This window comes from Podarcis filfolensis (assembly GCF_964270895.1).
Source record: "Podarcis filfolensis genome assembly, chromosome: 17".
NCBI lineage: Eukaryota > Metazoa > Chordata > Lepidosauria > Squamata > Lacertidae > Podarcis > Podarcis filfolensis.
In genome coordinates this window covers 5,057,198-5,079,469 of record NC_139621.1, presented here as the reverse complement: position 1 = coordinate 5,079,469, position 22,272 = coordinate 5,057,198, and the positions used below count along the sequence as shown (strand labels likewise).

Sequence of the window (22,272 nt, the reverse complement as noted above, 5' to 3'; positions counted from 1 at the left end):
AGACCAGGGTGCCTCAGTTCAAACTGGACCTGTAGTCACGAAACCATGGGCTGGGGCAGAGCAGATACACACTTTATATGGCACTGAGTATCACAGACTCTCCAAGTGTCCCTATTTTCCAGGGAAGTCCTTGATTTAGAGAAGCTGTCCCAGTTTCTGAATTGATCCCAGAATGTCCCACTTTTCCTTAAAAAGGCAAAGGTAAAGGTACCCCTGACCATTAGGTCCAGTTGCAGACGACTCTGGGGTTGCACGCTCATCTCGCTCTATAGGCCGAGGGAGCCAGCATTTGTCCCCAGACATCTTCCAGGTCATGTGGCCAGCATGACTAAGTTCTGGCGAACCAGAGCAGTGCACGGAAACACCATTTACCTTCCCGGTGGAGCAATACCTATTTATCTACTTGCACTTGGACGTGCTTTCGAACTGCTAGGTGGGCAGGAGCAGGGACCGAGCAACGGGAGCTCACCCCGTCGCAGGGATTTGAACCGCCAGCCTTCCAATCGGCAAGCCCTAGGCTCAGTGGTTTAGACCACAGCGCCACCCAAGTCCCTTTTCCTTAGAATGTCCCTATTTTCACTAGAGAAATGTTGGAGGGTATGGAGCTATCCGACCCCTGAGCCGTCTGAAGGCAATCCTGTAAAAGGAAGTTTTTTTAATGTTTTATGGTGTTTTTATATATGTTGGAAGCCGCCCAGAATGGCTGGGGCAACCCAGTAAGATGTGTGGGGTATAAATAGTAAAATTATCATTATGGAATGGGACATCCCTATTTTAATTGGATAAATGTTTGAGGGTGTGAGTGCCACAGTATTATCTCCTCTCTCCCCTCCCCCAGTAGCAAATTCATGGCAGATGCTGATGGCAGATGCACTGGGTTGAAAGACCTGTTACTCAGGACTCTCAAGCAGGTGCATGATTGTTTAAGTGTGAAAAACCAGGGCTGACCCAAAACATGTTGCTGCCCAAAGCATAGCAGCAAATGGCGCCCTTCCCACTGCACCCCCCACCCCTCCAAGTCAAAGTGTATAATACCCAAGGCAAGATAAAAATGCAATGATAATACATTAGGAGATAATGAGTGGAGATGGTTTCGTTTGCAAGCTGACGGAACGATTGCACTGATGGAAGGATCAGAAGAACGCAATGTTAAATTCTCTCGAAATGTACTTCCTGAGATGTTCACCTCACTCCATCAAATGGTTGAGCTTGCCCTGCAAACAACCGAATGATCTTTAACAAAAAAAAGAACTCCAAACTTTTATACACAGAGCGAAGGGGGGAATCAGAATCCTTTCTTACAATAAAGAGGGATCGCATATACAAACACTCCAGTCATAAATCCTTATTAGGCCAAATCCTGTGTACCCTATTTTTCAACACAAGCCATAAGCCCGTCGGGATGGGGCAGGGCAGGTGGTTAGGTATTATTATTATTATTATTATTATTATTATTATTATTATTATTAAAGTGCTGATTTCATGATTTTTTTATTTTATTTTATAGATTTGCTATGTTTAGTTTTTTGTTTTGATATCATATTTGGCCATTGATGAAGACCTTTGTGCCAAAATGCGCTTGGTTTATGTTGAAATATCATGTCCAGGATTTGGTCTGTTAAGGATTTGTTATTGGAGTGTTTAAGTAGGCACATGTATTGTGATTCATGTTTAGCGTATTTATAGCAAGAAGCCGCCATGTAAATCCTGTACTTGCAGTCTGTGGTTTAGAAAGTATGAGGCCAATGTTCCCTTAGCCTCAAACACCATCTTAGCATAGGAAAAACAATACAGTACCAGCTTGTTGTAATGCGCGCAGAGATATTCTCTCTGTAAGTGCTATAAAAATGCTTTATTTGTGTATACATGGCAGCAGAGATCAGATCCAATATTTGATTGTAAGCCATTTTAATTTGATTGTGAGTGTTGACCTCACAGGCTTGTGGGGAAGGTGGGGCATAGATGTGGGAAATAAGTAAACAGCTTGCCTGTGGCACTTGCACCATCTCATTCTTCGCAACCAATAGTGATTTCTGAAGGAGGCTCACATTTTCCCAGGTACAAAGTAGTGCCCTTGGGTAAATGCTCAGGAAATGAGACAGCCCCAAAGTAGCACCTTGAAAGAAAGATGTGCAGCGAGACCAATAAGAATTTGCTGGGCAAAAAAACAAAAAACCATCATCATCATCTGATTATACAGAAAGCAGTGCGAAATCTTTTTTTCTTAACTGAAGTTCAACAAATCTAAAAATGCTGACTTCAACATCTGATTCCCCCCACATCAACATTTGAATTTCAAACTCAATTTTTTACATCAACATTTGCAATTTAACTGTTTTGCTTAGCGTGTATGTGTTTTTTTAAACCTATTGAAGGGTGGGATTTTTTCCATGATTGGGTAAATAAATGAATTATTTTAGTACAAAATGTATTAAATGCCACTGCACACCAGCTGTTAGATACTGTCAGATATTGATTGGTACATGTAAGATACTGTCAAAGCGCTGTCTCTTCCTGCATGTCAGCTGCCAAATACTGACGGATACTGTAAGTCTGACAGCTACTGAAAAGATCACTGGATGATGAACGCTAATGTGGAATATCAAATATTCAGTGAACGTGCACACATGCAGAGGGCTGTGATCTGAACAGGCATGAAGTCATAAACTTTGCTGAGGCAGGCCTGGGTCTGGTCACTGTTAGATGGATTTAGATGAGTAGGAGAGGATATTCTATTTAATAACTACCCTTCCTTTTTTCATTTTTGTGAGCATGCAAATATCTATTTTAGCAGAGTTAAAATCACTACCCGTGCACAGCTTATCTCTAGAAGCTATTAGGACAAGGTTGCATAACCTTCTAGAACAATTATGATATCCAAGGATGCAATAGGCAGGCTTGGATTATCTTTTTTCCTGTTTTATGTTTCCCTGTTAAGAAAGAAATCACTCTCAGACCATTTAGTAAACAAGAAAAATACAAGGTTTACTCACATCAAAAGTCTTGTCAGGATTCAACGCATGCAGTCAGGCAGGCAGCAATCCTTAAACATCCTAGAGTCCCTTGTGTGTGACTGTTTAGCCACCATGCAATCTGTGATTTGCCTGCAGATCCACAGTCATTACGTGGATGGCAGGCCACTTGGGATCCATACAGATCCCACCTTAATTGAAGAAACGTAGGCTATAAATGTAATAAAGGAACTATTGCCTGTCAAAATTCACACAGGGTAACTGCTTGTGAAGACTATCAGAGATCGCAAAGAAACGAATATATGATAACAACAAGAAGATGAAGAAAGTAATAAAGAGACTATCTGGACAGATCTGGATAGAACTGTTTGATAAAAGCAGGAACAGAAGTGATGTTTTGATCCTCGTTCAGAGCTTGATGTATGGGTACCCCCAATAAATTTAAAAATTTGGCTGTATAATTTGGAATTATGATTTGGAAATAATGTGATTGGATTGGCCTGCTAATAAAAATTATGTTTAAAAAAACAACAAAATTCACACAGGATAATTTTAGAGGTGCCAATTCATTTCAGCTGCAACAGAAAGATGCTACCTCTTACAAAATGAATGTCATGCTTAGTTGCATTGTTGAAAGCCACGACCTGTTTTTTCCTAGCAATTTGCCAAATGGACAGAGCAGTTACACACACAAAACACCTGTAACTGAAACAAATGTGAATTATCAGAAATAGGATGTGATTCTGATAGCTAGAAGTGGATATACAGTTGTACCTCTTGTTACGTCAGTCTCTGACTGCATTTTTTCAGGATACGAACCCGGCAAACCCGGAAGTGTATACTTCAGGGTTTCGTCGCATGCGCAGAAGCGCTCTGCACATCTCACACATGCACAGAAGTGCTCTGCGCACCTTGTGCGTGCACAGCAGCGCTCTATCGCACCGCACGCATGCGCAGAAGTGGTGCTCTAGTTGTGGACTTTTCGGGCTGTGAACTGCACCCCAGAGCGGATTGAGTCTGTAACTAGAGGTACCACTGTACAAGTTTGAGGTGAGGGCTTGCTAAGCACTGCAAACCCCAGAGAGACCACTGTGGTATGTGACGGGGTCTGGTGTCAATTCAGACCTACTCAACCCTACCTTCTTGTCCCTGCAGGTCATCATTCCCGGAGACATCCCCAGGAAAACTGCTCTTTCAGACGAGAACACCTCTTGCCTGATTCTTGCCACAACAAAGGAGTTTCTCGAGATACTCCTAACACTTGGGGTGCTCCCCCGGCTGACACTTTGGCTGTGACCAGTTTTGTGGGCCCCGAGCCCCGGGATGTACTTGTGTGTCCTGCTCGTTGTTCCCAGAGGCTGAGGAGGCCCCGGCCAGCGGGAGGGGCTGGGGAGCCCACAGGAGGTGTGGATGGCCCCAAAGAAGACCATGGATGCAACAGCGGCGTCGCCATAGCAACAGATGGAAGTGGAGCTGTGAGAGCAGGTGAGGCTGTGGGAAAAGGCACACCCCCTTGCAGCAGGGAAGAGCAGTGGTGGCGGGTGCCCATTGGGATTGGTTGGGTGGAAGGGGAGGAGCCCAAACAGTAGGTGGAGCCAGGCAGAGCCAACTCATTCTGGCTTTGGCCCCATCCTCTTCCCCACTGAGTTCCACAAAGGCAACACTGAGACTAAGGACTCAGATATACAGCTGCAAATAAAACGCTTTAAGTGTGTCTGAAGCGCAATATACAATGTGACACGAGATGGCGATGGTGAGCCTTATAGAAAATTCAATGTATTTTTAAAAACACTTTTAGAAAAAAAGCATTTTCAGAATGGTGTTTATATGTGTGTAAAAAAATGTAAAGGGACCCCTGACCATTAGGTCCAGTCGTGACTGACTCTGGGGTTGCGGCGCTCATCTCGCTTTATTGGCCGAGGGAGCCGGCATACAGCTTCCGGGTCATGTGGCCAGCATGACTAAGCCGCTTCTGGCGAAGCAGAGCAGTACACAGAAACGGCGTTTACCTTCCCGCCGGAGCGGTACCTATTTATCTACTTGCACTTTGACGTGCTTTGAAACTGCTAGGTTGGCAGGAGCAGGGACCGAGCAACGGGAGCTCACCCCATCGCGGGGATTCGAACCGCCGACCTTCTGATCAGCAAGTCCTAGGCTCTGTGGTTTAACCCACAGTGCCACCCGCGTCCCACTATATGTGTGTAGATTCCATCTAAAAAGGAGGATGCAGACTGGCAGAGCTACTCTTTGGGGTGACTGTAAGAAGGCAGGCAGGTGGGGGCTTGCTGAGTGCAGAAACATGTTGGTGGGGCCCCATTCACCGTAATGGACCTATCTCTACTGAGGAATAGTTTGTGCCTACCACTGCCGCTGCCCCCCATTCCAAATTTTGCATTCAGTCTGCTTCAAATGGGTTCTGCATATCTGAATGACATGTTTTAATGTGCTATTCATTTAAATGACGTATTTTTTGCTCTATAAGACTCACTTTTTCCCTCCTAAAAAGTAAGGGGAAGTGTGCGTGCGTCTTATGGAGCGAATGCAGGCTGCGCAGCTATCCCAGAAGCCAGAACAGCAAGAGGGATTGCTGCTTTCACTGCGCAGCGATCCCTCTTGCAGCGATCCCTCTTGCTGTTCTGGCTTCTGGGATTCAGAATATTTTTTTTCTTGTTTTCCTCCTCCAAAAACTAGGTGCGTCTTATGGTCTGGTGCGTCTTACAGAGTGAAAAATGCGGTAATTACTTTAATACAGAATCAGTAAAATAGCACGTTTGCTCTTTTATCTTTATTTTTTAAGCCCACTGTGTTGTTCTACCAATCCCTCAAGGTGGTTCACAACATGCCGAGAGCAAAGGCGAATGTAGGGGAATGTGACCAGTTTGGGTGCACCGGGTGCAAAGCTTCAGGGCTGGGGGACCACAGCTATGACATCCAGCGGAAGGCAAGAGGCAGTGGGGCACCGGATGTTGGTGTCAGGCCGATTGAAATTTGAGACGCTGAGGTCCACTGCTGCCAAGAGACATGGGAAAACACAAGATCGCAAAATCCCATGTCAAATTCAGCTGCTTAAAGGCAGCATGCTAAAGAAATTTAAATAACCTAAAAGCAGCCCAACCACATCACCTCAAATTGAAATCAGCCACGCTCGCTCTCTCTTGCTTCAAAAGCCAGCTGAAATAAAAAGCTCCCGCCCTCCTCTGAATCAAACTGAAAGTTAAAACACAGCAAGTCTTTGGGAGGGAGTGCCATTCAGAGCGGTCTGTGCCTTCTCCTCGTTGCCATCAGTCTAGTTGGGTAGAAAGGGGGGTTAAAACAGGGTCCCATCTAGAAGATATTGTACAGTGATCAATGGTAAAAGGCTGAACAGAAAACAGTGAATGAAGGGACGTGGGTGGTGCTGTGGTCTAAACTACTGAGCCTAGGGCTTGCCAATCGGAAGGTCGGCGATTCGAATCCCTGTGATGGGGTGAGCTCCCGTTGCTCGGTCCCAGCTCCTGCCAACCTAGCAGTTCGAAAGCACGTCAAAGTGCAAGTAGATAAATAGGTACCGCTCCAGCGGGAAGGTAAACGGCGTTTCCATGCGCTGCTCTGGTTTCACCAGAAGTGGCTTAGTCATGCTGGCCACATGACCCGGAAAAACTGTCTGCGGACAAACGCCAGGTCCCTCAGCCAGTAAAGCGGGATGAGCGCCGCAACCCCAGAGTCGTTGTGACTAGACTTCACTGTCAGAGGTCCTTTATGCACTGAATAGAATCCCTATTCAGTGGAAACGTCCAAGCTCCCCTTTGATTTGTGGGTCAGCAGACACAGCCTGTGCCTTTCCAAATTTCCCTGCTATTCAGTTTCAGAAAGCTGTACAGCTACAGTGTCAGATGCTATGGATTATGTGGACTGTTTCATACACCCTTTCTTTAGATCTTCCTGAGCATTTAAGGATCATGCCCCTCATCGAAACTACATCATACATTACATTGGAAGCCTAGCAGGGCTATGTAGGGATTTAGGCTTTTAATGATGCCCATAGAAAGGAAAGGGTCAGAGTTCAGTGGTAGAGAATTGGCTTTACCTGCAGAAGCTGCCAGGTTCAATCCTGGCCGTCTCCAGGTCTGAAACCCTGGCGCTGCGGCCAATCAGTGTAGACAATACTGACACAGTATGAGGCAGCGGCTTCCTGCACTCCTATAAAGGAGCTGCTTACGTGAACATATGGATAAGGTCTGAAAACTAAAATTTATTGGATAATTTATTCAAAATAGGACAATGCAAAGAGTCACCCACAAAGCAGAATATGAAGCTTCTCCTGAACAAAAGTGTGGCAAGTGATCTCTCACTTGCCAACATTGACACCAATATATAACTACAACTTGTTAATGTCTGCGTCCATGTGGGTGTGGGACGCGGGTGGCACTGTGGGTTAAACCACAGAGCCTAGGACTTGCTGATCAGAAGGTCGGCGGTTCGAATCCCCGCGATGGGGTGAGCTCCTGTTGCTCGGTCCCTGCTCCTGCCAACCTAGCAGTTCGAAAGTATTCCAAAGTGCAAGTAGATAAATAGGTACCGCTCCGGTGGGAAGGTAAACAGGATTTCCGTGTGCTGCTCTGGTTCACCAGAAGCGGCTTAGTCATGCTGGCCACATGACCCAGAAAATCTGTCTGCGGACAAACGTTGGCTCCCTCAGCCAGTAAAGCGAGATGAGCGCCGCAACCCCAGAGTCGGCGACGACTGGACCTAATGGTCAGGGGTCCTTTACCTTTTACCATGTGGGCGTAACTCCTGGTTTGCCATCCCCGTTGGGTATATTTATGCTACAGATTTTAAAACTGGTGTCATTTTCCAGCGTGTTTGGATGCACCTGACAAATGAGCCTGTTTGTCTTTAAGGTGCCACAAAACCCTTTGATGGACTGATTTTGACATCCATTCCTTTTCCCCGCGGAACTCGGAGAACTCCAGCTCTTGGGTGCTGGGATCAGATAGCTAAGGATTGTCAGACACCTTCCTCACAACTCCCAGAAACTGATAGAAAAGCTTATGCAACAGTATAGACATACCGTATTTTTCGCTCTATAAGACGCACCAGACCACAAGACGCACCTAGTTTTTGGAGGAGGAAAACAAGAAAAAAAATATTCTGAATCCCAGAAGCCAGAACAGCTGGCTTCTTATAGAGCAAAAAATACGGTACATTTTTGTCTCCTGTCTGCATAGAATAAAGGCAGAGTTCTCTCCTCCACAGTTCTTGATGGGGAAATGGCAGCTTCTGCTGCTTTTGAAGAAGCACCTGTCTCTCACACTGCCTTGCGCTTGGGGAAACTGGAGCAGGAACTGTTGTAAGCGGCGTAACCAGGAACTCTCATTGTACGCCCAGGGAACAAAATGTCCCTGGTGGCTCTGAACAGGTTAAGCTTCAGCCACTCCGCCCCCACCCCCAAAAGCCCTTGGCTTATCAGGCAAAGCCTTGTGCGGAGGAATTCCTGTGAAGGGGGCAGAGGAGAGGGGTGGGGAAGGGCTGCTGGAAAAGCAGGCGCAGCCTTGGGCTGGGAGGGTGGCGGTGGATTTTAACCCACTCCCCACTCTGCCCCTGGCCGCTTCCCTCCTGCATCTACCCTGAAAATGTTTGAGCAAGTCCAGACCTTCCTGCGCCATATCCAGGACTTCAAGCGTAAATACCTAACTCCTGCTGCCGCTTTCTGCTTTGTAGTCGAAGGACGGGAGAGAAGTGTTACCTTGTAGAAAGTGTGGCGGGGGTGCGCAGCGGGCAGGAAGACTTAAAAGTGATTTAGTCTGTCTTGCCAAAGGGGGGGGGAAAGGGGGCTCTCTACTTATAAGGGTAAGATCGGGGTGTTTATTGTGCGGGAGAGGAAGGAATTGGGCAGGTTGGGGTGGCTGCATATTGTTCAAATTGCAAATGTGTGTGTATGGGTGATGTTTATCTGTAACGAACCGGAGTCACGACTTCAGCCTTGCGAAAGCCCTTTGGTCTTTCTAGTTCAGGCAAGTCAACTAATTTTTTTGGGGGGGGGTGAAGCTGAAGAGCCAGTGAGGGTGTTACATGAACCCACCTAAGAATGGAGGATGTGCCAGAGGCCAGGTGAGGCTGAAAGCTTTTCCGAGGGGGGGGGGTTGTGGGCAGGGTGCCCACAGCATTTCTGACTTCTATCATTAAAGCGACATTGTTCAGCAGAACATGGCTTTGATGTGAACTTGGGTCTCGTCCACTTTTTGTTGGCAAAGTTCATCAGCATCACCTGTTGTGTGGATGAGACAGCAGCCAGAACCATCCTGAAGAATCCCTTTAGTGTTTAAAGGTTGTATGAAGTTTGTACTGAAGACAAGACAGAGATTGACTGTGTCTTAGGTTGTGTGTGTGTGTGTGTGTGTGTGTGTGTGTGTGTGTGTGTGTGTACGTGCATATACTTACGTGAATTAAGGACACGAAACCAATGGATTTGAGTTACAAGAAAGGAGATCTATCAGGCATATCTTTCTGATAGTAAGAGCTGTTTGACAGTGGAATTGTCTCCCTCAGGAAGTGATGGACTCTCTTTCCTTGGTGGTTTTTAAGCAGAGGTTGAATGGCTTTAGCTGAGATTTCTGTACTGCAGGGGGTTGGACTAAATGACCGCCAGGGTCCCTTCCAACTCTGCAACTCTTCAGTTCTATGATTCCATGACGTAAGTGTATCTGCTCATGAGAGAGCCCCAGCGCTGAGTTAAATTTTCAGGTTCTGGCAAGTAAACATTGACTAGAACAACACCCAGGGCAGGGTATGTGGAAAGGGGAAGCGCATTTTTGGAACATGCTTATTTTTGTTTCAAAGGCAGCTCTTGTTCTCAGTATTTTGGGGAGAGAAGAACTACAGGTATGTTCACCTTTCCCCATACTCCACATCCTGTGTGCTCCCACTGCCTGTTTTTGAAGCCCCACACTCATGATGTGAGCCACAGTCCACACCAATCCTGTAGTTCATGGGTAAGCAGACTAAAGCCCGGGAGTCGGATCTGGCCCAATCGCCTTCTAAACCCTGCCTGTGCATGGTCCGGGAATCAGCATGTTTTTACATGAGTAGAATGTGTGCTTTTATTTAAAATGCGCCTCTGGGTTATTTGTGGGGCATAGGAATTTGTTCTTTTTCCCCCCTTCAAAATACAGTCTGGCCACCCACAAGGTCAAGTTTGCTGACCCCTGCTGTAGTTCCTTGGAAAACACAGCTTTTTAAGCCACATTCATTTTATCCTTAAGAATGGCACATACATTTTAGTCTACTCTGAGTGGGCAATTTAAGAAAACAAATAATATTTTTTTGTTCCTGAAACACATTTTAACTTTTATCTCCCTATAAACTAGATAGTGTTCAAGCTATCCTGATCTCTCTCACTTTCCCCCAGTCTGCTCTCCCAGGAACTGGACAAGACTGGAGGAATAGCCTTGGCACTCACCTGCTTTCCACCCCTTTCCCTGCCACCGTTGTGGCTGTCATCTCCAGGAGGACGGGGAGGGGGGTTGACCCTTCAAGGACATGCATGCGTAACCTTGCTGGTGCACACAGTATTGCACAGATTTTGTAAAAAGAAAAAAAAGTGTTCAGGCATCAGTGAAGCTGCCAAGTCCCTCTCCTGTTCCTGCCAGTTTCGATGGAGAACAGAGAGTCCGATTGCATCTGGGTCAAGTCACAAGGCAGTGGAGATCAGCATCCAGAGCAGGCAGATTGGGGAGAATCTTCTTCCACAAGGGGATGCAAAGATATTTAAAGTGAGAAAAGCACAATTTGTGAGCTTTGGTGATGCAAGGGAAGATTCCCGAGTGATAAGTGAGGTGATTCAAAACGCATGTATGATTAGCAGCTTTGGGTGAGAAAATTTCCTGGCAGACTGAGACCAATGTTATTGGGCGGACGCAGTGCAGTGCTAGACTGTGGAACTCACTGCCACAACAGGCAGCAATGGCCAACTGGAATGTCTTTAAAATAGGCAGGTTCTTGAAGGAGAGGGCTATTGAAGGCTACTAGCCATGGGAGCTGTGTTCTGCCTCCGCTGCCAGAGTCATGATGCCTCTTTATACCATTTACTGGGGGCCGTCCCATCAGATAAGTTATCTTGCTTCTAATGAATTTCTTTTTCTTTCGTTAAATCGTTTTTATTAATTTTCCAATAAAAAACATCCAATTAACATATCAAATCATAATCCAATAAAAATTAAAAAATTAAAAAAAGATCAAATTATCTTCCAAATTATAATTATTTATTTTTCGGGGCTTCCCATAGTCTGGACCTTGAAGCATATTTCCAAATCTCGGCCCTGCCTCTCCTCGTTGTTTCCATATTTTCCACATCTCGATTTTAACGCTTTAAACTTCTCTGTCTCTGGCGCATCTGATGAATTTCTTAAGTGAATTCCCTCTCGAACTCCCAGTCTGGCACTCAACTCATGTGACTTCATGGGCAGAAGATTCTGGTATGGGGGCCATAATCCATGGGGCAGCCGGGTCATAGCTGCAGTCGTCTTCAGCTGGTGGTTTAGCGCTCACAGCTGCTTTACAGCCTAACCCAAAGCAAGCCTGTATAAGGGAGTCATTGGCACACCCCATAATTGCCTAACCTTGACTCCCACAGGTTCAGGTTGGGGGGTCACAAGTGTTATAAGAATTTTAAGGTCTTTGTTGTTGTTGTTTAGTCGTTAGATATATATTAAATGTTCATAAATGTACCAAGCAAACACGTATATAAATATATAAACCACATGTCTGAAGCAGCACAGGAAGACAGCCCTGAAACCATCTTAACTCCCAAACTGACCAAATGTTTCTCTGCAAGGAGGGGAGGAAATGGAAAAAAAAACCTTCCCATTGTCTCAGGAATTAAGTAATTACCATCTCAGAGGAATGGCCAAACTCCCAGAAAAGGCAATCAGATAAGGCATTATCAGATAACCTGGCAGACAGGAAAAACAACAACATTCAAATTTCTGTTGTAGACCGTCTTTTCTGTGATGTAGGTATGATGTTTGTGGGGGGTGTCTTGGGCTACACCCCTTCTGTGATGTATGTATGATGTATGGAGGGGTGGTCTGGAGCTTGATGGCAGGGAATTTCAAAATGGATATATAAGGCCTTGTGCGCCATTGTTCTGGGTTCCTCCTTTCCTGCATGTGGGGGAGCACCTTGTTGCAACAGTTAATAAAGATCAGGCTTACTAGCTGCTTTGCTTCTCAATATTCTCTGGTTGGCCTCTGTTATTTTCTCCTACCAATAGAGAACCTACAAAAGGACTCTATTTGGGCTCTTGGGTACCCCATAAGCGAAAAGAAGCAGGTTTTTTTACTTATATCACAAGCAAGAGACCTCAGCCAGGAGATAGAAGCAAAACAGCGGCCTGTAGGCATGATCTTTGTTGCTGCAACAAGGCTTCCCAATACCGTAGAGATGAAGCAGCCAGAAGCCCTGAGCAATGGTTACATCCGCATTTTAAAGTTTCCCAAAGTTTCCCATAATACCCCTCAGGATGCATCATCAAGACATCATAGATATGTGACAGAAAAGATGTGGCCTCAGGTAGAACCTGAGATCCAGGCATGCCCCTGTCCCACATACCTGAGTCAAGTCAAATATACCCCTTTGTCTTGTCTGGTCTTCAGGGCATTGTGATTGAGATGGTTGTGATTGAGATGGTCTGACACTCATCATGGCAGGATATCATCTGCCATGACTCCTTGGGAAGGTCCTGCTGATGTGGGGATTATGGTGGGCTCACTAACCTCCCCTTAGACATCACCTGGGTCCTAAATGCCATTGGAACTGAGAAGATCGATACAACGATGTGATTTCTTATGAATTTCTAAAGTTTTCCCACTGAACCAGTACATAGATACATTTATCAGTGAATTTCTACATTTGGTAATGGGCAGCAGAGGCTCTTTGTCTTTGCCTTGTACTGTGGAGAGGCAAGATTCATGGGAAGAGGTTTCTCACCCCACTTCCAATTTCCCAGTAACAGCCACACCAGCAGCGCTGTGGCTGAAGAATTAGGCCCCAAATGGACCTTGGGGCTAATCGTGTCTCCTAGGTCTGAAAAAGTCAAGTAAGGTAAAGGTAAAGGGACCCCTGACCATTAGGTCCAGTTGTGGCTGACTCTGGGGTTGCGCGCTCATCTTGCTTTACTGGCCAAGGGAGCCGGCGTACAGCTTCCGGGTCATGTGGCCAGCATGACTAAGTGCTTCTGGCGAACCAGAGCAGCGCACGGAAACACCATTTAGCTTCCCACCGGAGTGGTACCTATTTATCTACTTGCACTTTGACATGCTTTCAAACTGCTAGGTTGGCAGGAGCAGGGACCGAGCAATGGGAGCTCACCCCGTCGCAGGGATTTGAACCGCCGACCTTCTGATCGGCAAGTCCTAGGCTCTGTGGTTTAACCCACAGCGCCAAAGAGTGGGAGGCTGTGCTTTGATCCATCTGCTCTCTCTCCTCCCAGCCAGCTCTCTGTTGCCCCATCCAGAAGAGGGTCCCTCTCATCAGGAAGATGGTGGGCTCTTAGCGCGGCTATCCCACGGCGATGTCGGGGGCATCTTCCGGCAGGCGGGGAGCCGGGTGCGAATGAGGGTCCGGAATCGCAAGGACGCGGGTAAGCAATTGCAGCGGGCATTTGGGGGAGGGGATGGTGAGGGGCATAAAGTGAGGAGCAAGGGAGCCTGGGAAAGGTGAGCAAGGGTAGAAAATGGGGGTTGGTGGGAGCATTGCAGAAGGAGGCCTGAGGGAGGAGGAAGGGCAGGTGCTGAGGGATGGATGGATGGAAGGAAGGAAGGAAGGAAGGAAGGAAGGAAGGAAGGAAGGAAGGAAGGGGCAGTGGAGACTCATGCTGACTCTTTTGATTCACTTCCAGGAGTTTCCAGTGATTTGAACACAGCTGATATTGATGTAGGCGAATGTCCCCGGAGCCCCACCTACCGCCTCTCCCAGCCCCAGGTATTGAAAACCCCGGGAATGGGTAGCTGGGGACCCTGGATGGAGAAGGGGCCTTCTGGGTGCTAGGTTTGAAAGGTGGTCAGAAGTGGGGGAGGATGGAGCTAGAGCGAAGGGTGAGTCAGGGCTGGCTGGCAGGTCTATGCCCCAGGCAAGGACTGGCCCTGCAACCCTTTTCCGATTCCACCCTTACTTCCCTGCTGGCCTGTGTGCACCACTCAGTTTCTTGTGTCTGCAGTGACCTGTGGGCTCCATTGTCTTTGCCCGCTCCACTGCTGCTGCCTGTAAGAGATCCAGGATTGGTGGAGCCGGACAGACTTCACTTTGTATAGGGGAAAGGCAGACCTATAAGGTGGCTGTTGTGAAGAGAAACGGTGTCGCTCAGTCAAGGGGCAAGTGCCTCCTGGCAGTTGTTATAATAACCACAAATTAATATAATAAAGATGGGGCAGGTCAGACAAACAGAAGTACTTATTTATGCTACGACACAATGTAGTAATAGCCACCTTGGAGGGCTTTAAAGGGAGGTGAGAATGGCTACAGGTTGTCACGATGACTTTGTTCTACCTCCAGGATCATGGGCAGGAAAGAGATGAGCTAGAAGATCTAGTACGTCGAGAGATGAAGTGGTCTGATTGGGTGTTGTGCCAGCCTAAACCACAGTCAGCTCATCTCTTTCATGAATTGGACACAGTTCCTTATCCTGGGTCATACTTTACAAAGGACGCCTGCCCTTCGCTTCCTTCTATCTGGGTTGTGAAAGAGAGAGCTTCTCTTGTGATACCTCTGCATCCTAATCTGTGGAAGAAAGGAGCAAATGGCTTCGTTTTAACATAATGACTCAAGAGCCACTAAATTCTTGTTTGGATTAGGTTGCTGGGTGTCACTATAATTCAGGTTCAGTTCTGAGCCAAGTGGGAACGTCACCACAAGGTATGGTGATGCCTTGGCATTGGCCCCCCACACGTAACTGCACTGGTGACTTGCAGGTGTGAATGTACCATTGCAAACCTATTGCCACAGGCAGGCACCTTCCATCACCTCCTGCATTCAAGTGTGAACAGGCCCTTTAGATAGTTTTGAAAAAGGACTGGGGAAATTTGCAACTATTCACATCTGTTGCCCATGCGAACCAAGGCGAAGCAGCCATGATCTAGGGCAGTATTCCTCTCTGAGTATCAGATGAGGGGAGGCTACAAGAAGGGGGATGATTACCACCCTCAAACCCTCCTTGTGAGCATAGGCGCCAACTCTATGGGGCTGAGAACACCTCAGCTCCCCCCAAAAGTATGTGGGGACTAGGCTGCAATGGTGGAAAGCCCTGTCGGGACTCCCCACAGTGGTGGAGGGCCCAACCAGGCCTTCCAACACACAATAAGCCCGCAAAGTCAGCCGTAACTTGGCGCATACACTTGTGAGCGCTCAAAAGCACCCATGGCTGCCGCAGTTGGAGACAGACTGCTTCACTACAGGGATGGGGAAGCTGTGTCCCTGCAGACGTTGCTTGGCTGCAGCTCCCACCATCCCTGACTATTTGTTGTGCTGGCTGGGGCTGATGGACTCCAACAACACCTGGAAGAGCCACAGCTTCCCTGCCCTTGCTGTACCCCATAGTCTGATACAATAACTCGGGGCAATCCTTACACCTGCCTTTGTGGTTTCTCGCTCTCTGCTCTTCAGGAGACTGGCCAATATTCTGTGGAGCTGCAACGAGGACCCAGCGGCTTTGGCTTCAGTTTGAGAGGCGGAAGTGAATATAACATGGACATCTATGTCTTGGCCCTCATGGAGGGTGGACCAGCCCAGCAGTGTGGCAAGATTCAGGTATGTGATGCGGTCTGGGAACACCCAGTGCTGCGGGCAAGTGTGAACCTGGCTGGTTCCTTGAATGGGAAACCACTAGGAGAGCCTCACCCGGGAACGTGACGGAAATGTGGCTCTGCTCTAAAAATGAGATCTGTGAATCAGGTAGTGCCCAGTTACCATCACCCACGAACTTGCTAAGTACCCTTAAGCAAGACACTAATCCTCAACACACATTTCCCCCCCACACACCACCAGGGATAATTATATTGGCCTACCAGGCACGCTTTAAAAAGAATACACAAGAATAATGTATGCGGAGCATTCTGAACACTCAAAAATTGTTACTTTAATGCTTCAAAATGAGATTATCAGGTTCCCCTGAATGGCCACCAATATGTGTGTGTTCTGTGTGGAGCTGTGCATATTCTATATTCAGCATATTCTGCATTCAGCATTACAATTATTATTATTATTATTATTATTATTATTATTATTATTATTATACTCCACCCATCTGGCTGGGTTTCCCCAGCCACTCTAGGCGGCTTACAGCACATAGAAGATAGTAAAACATTAGACATTAAGAATTTCCCGCTACAGGGCTGCCTTCAGATGTCTTCTAAAAGTCAGATAGTTGTTTATTTCCTTGACATCTGAAGGGAAGGCGTTCCACAGGACGGGCGCCACCACCGAGAAGGCCCATTATTGTCATGCCTATCCAATGTGTGGAAACACATTGTGAAATCTCCAGAACAAAGCAAAACCCCAGCCGGCTCTTGGCAGTGATGGTGAGTTTTACACCGTGGCAGGTGAGCGACCAGCTGGTAGAGATCAACGGAGAGCCTACAGCAGGAATGACGCATGCTCAAGCTGTGGAGCACATCCGCAACGGGGGGAGCCGGATACGCCTGGTGCTGAAGAGGGGCAACGGGTTCGTTCCTGATTATGGTACGTGCACAGACCTGGTCTTTTCTGCCCATCCCTCTCTTCCTCTACAGTAGAGATAGGCTCAAGCCGACCCCATGGTTAATGCAACACGTGAGAAATGATCACAGGGGAGATGGGATGGCCCAGGTGGAAATTTCAGGTGGAAATAGTCTGGCACGCTCCCCGCCCCACCGGCAAATTTCCCCCTGACCCTTAAGGGAGAGGAGGAAAACCACAATTAGTTTCTCTGTTTCAAGAGAGGTGCCGTACCCCAGGATGATAGGCCTTGTAATGGACTTCTCCCAGTTTCTTTAAAAATATGCTTATATGCTGCTTTTCTGAGCAAAGTCTGTCCAAAGGGGCTTACAGCAATAAAAAGTATACATACTAACACCAAGGACAAAACAGATTTTCAAAACTCCCCACCTTTTCTCTGCAGAGAGGCAGGTTCTGGGTCTGCAATATTCACCCCTCTCTCCTCTTCTTTTTTCTTTCCTGCCCTGCCGTCCTTCGTCCGTCTGACCCACCATACACCACCCCGACCCACCCATGGTGTTGTCTGACCCCCCCTCCCCCCCCACTTCTCTGCCTAATCTGTGCCAACCTCACCTTAACCTTTTCTGGTCTGCTTTGCCTTCCTGGTCTGTGATGGCTCCATCCCCTACTCCCGGTCTGTGCTGGCCTTGTAACTTCCCTATCACTTCCTTTCTCTCCCCCAAAGTCTCCATCTGTCTCCGCCCCACAGGGCAGCCGCTGGCCAGTCTGGCTCTCTGCGTGACCAACTCCCCCCGGGGGGAGCCCTGCTTCTGCCTCGTGGGACGGGTCGAACATAAATGGTGGGTGTCCAGCCCCCAGCCGGACCAGCAGAACCACTCAGCCCAGTCCCTTTCTCTCCCATAGTCTCCCAGGGAATCATCCTCAAACAACAAGAGCATCGAGAACTTTGCAACAGGTGGAGCCACCTCTCCTTCTTCCCCTCACTTCCCACCACCACATTAGGACCCTTCCCTGGTCTCCCTGCTCCTGTTTCCCCAGCATCACCCCAACAGACCTTTCCCCCCAAGCCAAAGCTCTGTGTATTCTGCAGTTCTGCACAAGTACAGAAAAGGAGCAGAATTTTGGTATGAGCTGCATAATGCAGCCTCTTCAGACTTCCGGGCTGAAGACAGACCTACCCTTTTCGTAGCAAGGGGGCACATGTGGCATTCTGTCCAAGCATACTTCCATTCTGCAGGGCTGAGTGCTGAAATAGCAGAAGCCAGCCGCGAGCAGCACTGCTTGGTTGGTGGTTGTAATGTCACAGAGCCAACTTCCCCCATGCAATCGCTTGTTAAATTGCAAGTCTTGGCTGAGTGACACATTATAATTTCTCTTTTAATAGCAAATTCCTTACCCGTGGGGTTTTGAAGACCGTCTTTAAAGCATGCGGACAGTGCTTGCTAAAAAAAAACTTAAAAGGCAGATACTTCTGTGCCCTGCGGAGGCCATTGACTAGTAGAAGCAGAATAAATTATGCAATTCACGCTTGCATAATTCAGCTTTCACGGTGCAGAATTGTGATTTATTTTATTTTTTTGTGCCCTGGCCATAGCTACCATTGCCTCTGGTTGCCTCCCCCATTTTCCATTTCTCACTGATTTGTCTGGAATTCCTCCTCCACATATTAGCACATTGTGAAACGTTCTAGACCTGTCTATGTAATACTGGATTCCTTCCCAAACCTCTTTCCAACTTGTTGTTCCCACCTAGCTTCTCCCCCGCCCCTAGAAGCCTCCCTCCAGCCCAGCTAGGACATACACAAACTGCCCAAGTGCCATGTTGCCAAGCTGGCCCGTGCTGGCACCCCAAGCTTGGATAGGATCCTGCCTCTAGAAGCCCAAAGGGCAGGAACGCAGCCTGGGAGATGTGGGGATGCCTCCCAGAGTTACTTGGAGGGAAGCCACAACAGCTGAACCACTTTAAACTGGTGGGGCAGAGAGGCCTTCTCAGTGGAAAACATTGCAGAAGGAAGTCCTCATACTCCTAGAACTTAGATCCAATTTGGGGACCTCAAGGGGCAGTAGAAGAAACCCAAGGGAGCTCTCAGGGAGATCCCAGAAAACAGCAGATCTCTCCCCCACCCAACAATAAAGCAGCCTTCCCCAATCTTGAGTGCCCATATATTGTTTGTGGTGCTGTGGGTTAAACCACAGAGCCTAGGACTTGCCGATCGGAAGGTCGGCGGTTTGAATCCCCGCGACGGAGTGAACTCCCGTTGCTCAGTCCCTGCTCCTGCCAACCTAGCAGTTCAAAAGCGCGTCAAAGTGCAAGTAGATAAATAGGTACCCCTCCAGTGGGAAGGTAAACGGCATTTCTGTGTGCTGCTCTGGTTCACCACTCTAGCCACATGGCCCAGAAGCTGTATCCCGGCTTCCTCAGCCAATAAAGCAAGATGAGCACCGCAACCCCAGAGTCGGCCACGACTGGACCTAATGGTCAGGGGTCCCTTTACCTTTTTACAACCCCCATCATCCCCAGCCAGCATGGCCCCATGGTCAAGGATGATGGGAGATGTAGTCCAACAATACCTGGGGACCAAAGGTCAAGGGAGGCAGCCCTAAGGCTTCAGAGATGAGGGGTCGTATCAGAGTATCCTGAGGGATGTGGATTCCTGGGCAGAATTGGACGCTGGAGCTCCACAGCGTTGCTCCAAGGCAGGCTTCCTCAAACGCAGCCCTCCAGATGTTTTGAGACTACAATTCCCATCATCCCTGACCACTGGTCCTGCTAGCTATGGATCATGGGAGTTGTAGTCAAAAACATCTGGAGGGCCGAGTTTGAGGAAGCCTCTTCAAGGAGTATTTTTAAAACATAGCTGGTGATTATTTTAGGTAATGGAGAGGCAGCCGCATTCCACATTCTATCCTGTCTCCACCCCACCAGTATCTGCCCTCCCTGGCGCTACCTGCCTGGCCTTGCCCAGAATGCCAGCATTTTGAAATCAAACCTTGGCAACTTTACCCCCAAGGCAGGGTGCAGCTTGGGATGAGAAGTTTTTCTTTTGTCTCCTTTCTTTTTCAAAACAAAACCAAAGACCCACCCACTCCATGCAGCCCACCTTGCCTTATACCAGGCATAGGCAAACTCGGCCCTGCAGATGTTTTGGGACTACAACTCCCATCATTCCTGACCATTAGTCCTGTTAGCTGAGGATCATGGAAGTTGTAGTCCCAAAACACCTGGAGGGCCGAAGTTTGCCTATGCCTGCTGAGGAAGGATGTCTTCAGGGTCTAATCTCTCCTGTTCTGTGTTTTTCTCCCCCCAGACCGAGAGTACAGTCAGAGCCCTGCCAGGTTGCAGCAGGCGCCGGAGACCGAGGACAAAGGCAAGCACCGGCACCGGAGAGCAAACCCGCCTGGGGGTCCCCAATATCTGGGTCAGCCCCCCTGTGACGGGGGCAGCCGGGAGGCATCGCCCAGCAACAAACAGCGGCTCCAGCTCCAGCTCCCCAAAGCCCGCCAGCCTAGCTGGCCGCACCGCAGCTCCACCAAGGCTCCAGGGGAGGAAGACGAAGATGGAGAAGGGGGCTGGAGGCTGCGGGAGCAAGGGAAGGGCGTGGAGGGAGGAGGGGACAGCTGCAAGCTCCTCTCCCCCAGGCCGAGCAGGAAGCTGCGCTCAGACCTGGTCCCTGGTCCCTGGCTGGTGCCCAGCAAGGAGCGCTTATCGCGGGCTCTGTGGGGCGTCTGCATGGGCCAGGGGGAGGAGGAAGAGCAAAAGGGTGACTCGGGAAGAGGGAAAAGCATGGAGGTGAAGAGGCGCAGCTAAGCCTAGCACTCTTTGCGGCTCCGCAACGCAGAACTACTCAGTGCCTGGGGCAATGGCCCTGTCCACCCCCATCCGGACTATGCAATATGATTTTCTTTTTTCCTTTCCTTTGCCTGCTCCCCGTATTCGTACTATGCAACGGCAGCTTCCGTCTTGCGCTCCCCGGCCCCCATCCATACTATGCAATGATTCAACGCAAACACAAGCCTCCTTCCCCACCTTCCTTGGGATTCTGTGAGGCAATCTTCCGTTTTGCTGCCGCTTCCGCTGCTCCCAAGGACTGCGGTGGTAGCATCCCTTATACAGCCTCCTGCCCTGGGCGGACTAGAACCTATTGCAGTGCTACCGAAGCTGCGTTGCGAAGATCCCAGGGGGCGTTATGAGAAGTTTTCTCCGGGGAGAAGATCCATAATGGCAGACAGAAAATGGGCTTGCCCACGATTGCCTACCCTGCAATGCCTAGCGCCAGAGGAGGGATGGTGGCCATGTCCCAGGGCAGTGGTGGCGAACCTGCGGCCTAATGGTCAGCCAGGCCTATTTTATATATGATGTCAGGCACAGGAAACTTCAGACTATGGTTTACAGCGACAGAAGAAAGCACCAGGTTTTTAAAAGGTCAACTTTTGCCTGCAAAGGCAGGAATCGGAAGTGCACTTAGGGTACACTCTTTATTGTTCCTTTGTGACCCCTGATCAAAATTTGTGTGGGAATGTTCAGGGATGCAGGAGAGGATATGTTGTTTGATTATATCCTTTCCAACTTGTGTTAACAAGTTCTATAATTTAGCAGAGTAACATTCCCCTTTTAAACTTGCGCAGCGGATGCGTTTGCTCAGGCTCACTAAAGCCTCTAAAATAAGTTTCATTGGTAATTTCCCCTTTAGGCCCTCATAAAAAGATAGACATGACACAGTCTTCTTTAAAAGTATAAAAAGAGTTTACTCACACATTCTGTTCACAAATGGATCCTAGAAAGCAGACTTAAGTTACAAAAGTAATATACAGCTGGAAACTATCCCATAAGGAGACAGCTCCTTTGTCCTCTCTTGGCTGCATCTTAGGCTAAGCAGGTGTTGCTTCTTTGATGAATGTAGTCAGAGAGAGAGAGATGGCTGACCAGTCCTGCTCTTTTGTTACCTGGGCAGGTGAAGTCACGCCCACCTCTAGTCACATGCAGAGGAAGTCTGTCCCAGACTAGGAGAAACAGGAAGTTCCGACTGGCTGGTCCAGACATCCCCTTTTATGTCCACTCTAGGGATGTTGTACTTGACTGCTCTTGTGTTTCACATCCCACAATTCGTCTACTTGCACTAGCATGCTTTCGAACTGCTAGGTTGGCAGGAGCTGGGACAGAGCAATGGGAGCTCACCCTGTCACAGGGATTTGAACCACCGACCCTCCGATCAGCAAGCCCAAGAGGATCAGTGGGTTAGACCACAGAGCCACCCGCATCCCTTCAAAATTAATATTACCAGACGTCAGGTGATTGACAGCAGGGTGGAGCTTGCCATTGTCAATGAGGCTGATGGAGGGGGCGTGTCACCTCTGGATCACCTGACACCAGGTGACTGACAGGTGGCTGCTGCGACTGGCCCTCCATCCACATCCATTTTCCTGCTGCTGTTCTAGGCTTCTCACAATTTGCACAAGGCAGTTGCTGCATCCAGTGGGTCTCATTGGGACTTGGCACAAACCGAAGGTGCAACACTGCCAACAACAAGCCCAGAATGTTCTGTGGGAGGCACACTGGAAGTCTGTCAGCAGTTAGTTAACGGGAAAGGGTTTCCATGAGACTTGATCATTTGAAA

At 48.3% G+C, this 22,272-nt stretch overlaps 1 protein-coding gene across 3 annotated transcripts in view; it reads left to right on the top strand.

Moving 5' to 3' along the window:
- The window catches only part of MAGIX (MAGI family member, X-linked), a 32,510-nt gene extending 11,329 nt beyond the window's left edge, over positions 1-21,181 (top strand). For 2 of the 3 annotated variants that reach the window (XM_083593355.1, XM_083593353.1), the window contains 6 exons: positions 4,128-4,457; positions 13,441-13,590; positions 13,849-13,931; positions 15,609-15,752; positions 16,544-16,682; positions 19,966-21,181. In XM_083593355.1, coding sequence (XP_083449481.1) covers positions 4,128-4,457; positions 13,441-13,590; positions 13,849-13,931; positions 15,609-15,752; positions 16,544-16,682; positions 19,966-20,465 — 1,346 coding nt within the window. In that variant the 3' untranslated portion in view covers positions 20,466-21,181. Of the gene's footprint in view, positions 1-4,127; positions 4,458-13,440; positions 13,591-13,848; positions 13,932-15,608; positions 15,753-16,543; positions 16,683-17,382; positions 17,498-19,965 lie in introns of all 3 variants that reach the window. The other variant, XM_083593354.1, reaches the window with a different exon arrangement.
- Positions 21,182-22,272: the final 1,091 nt, after the last annotated feature.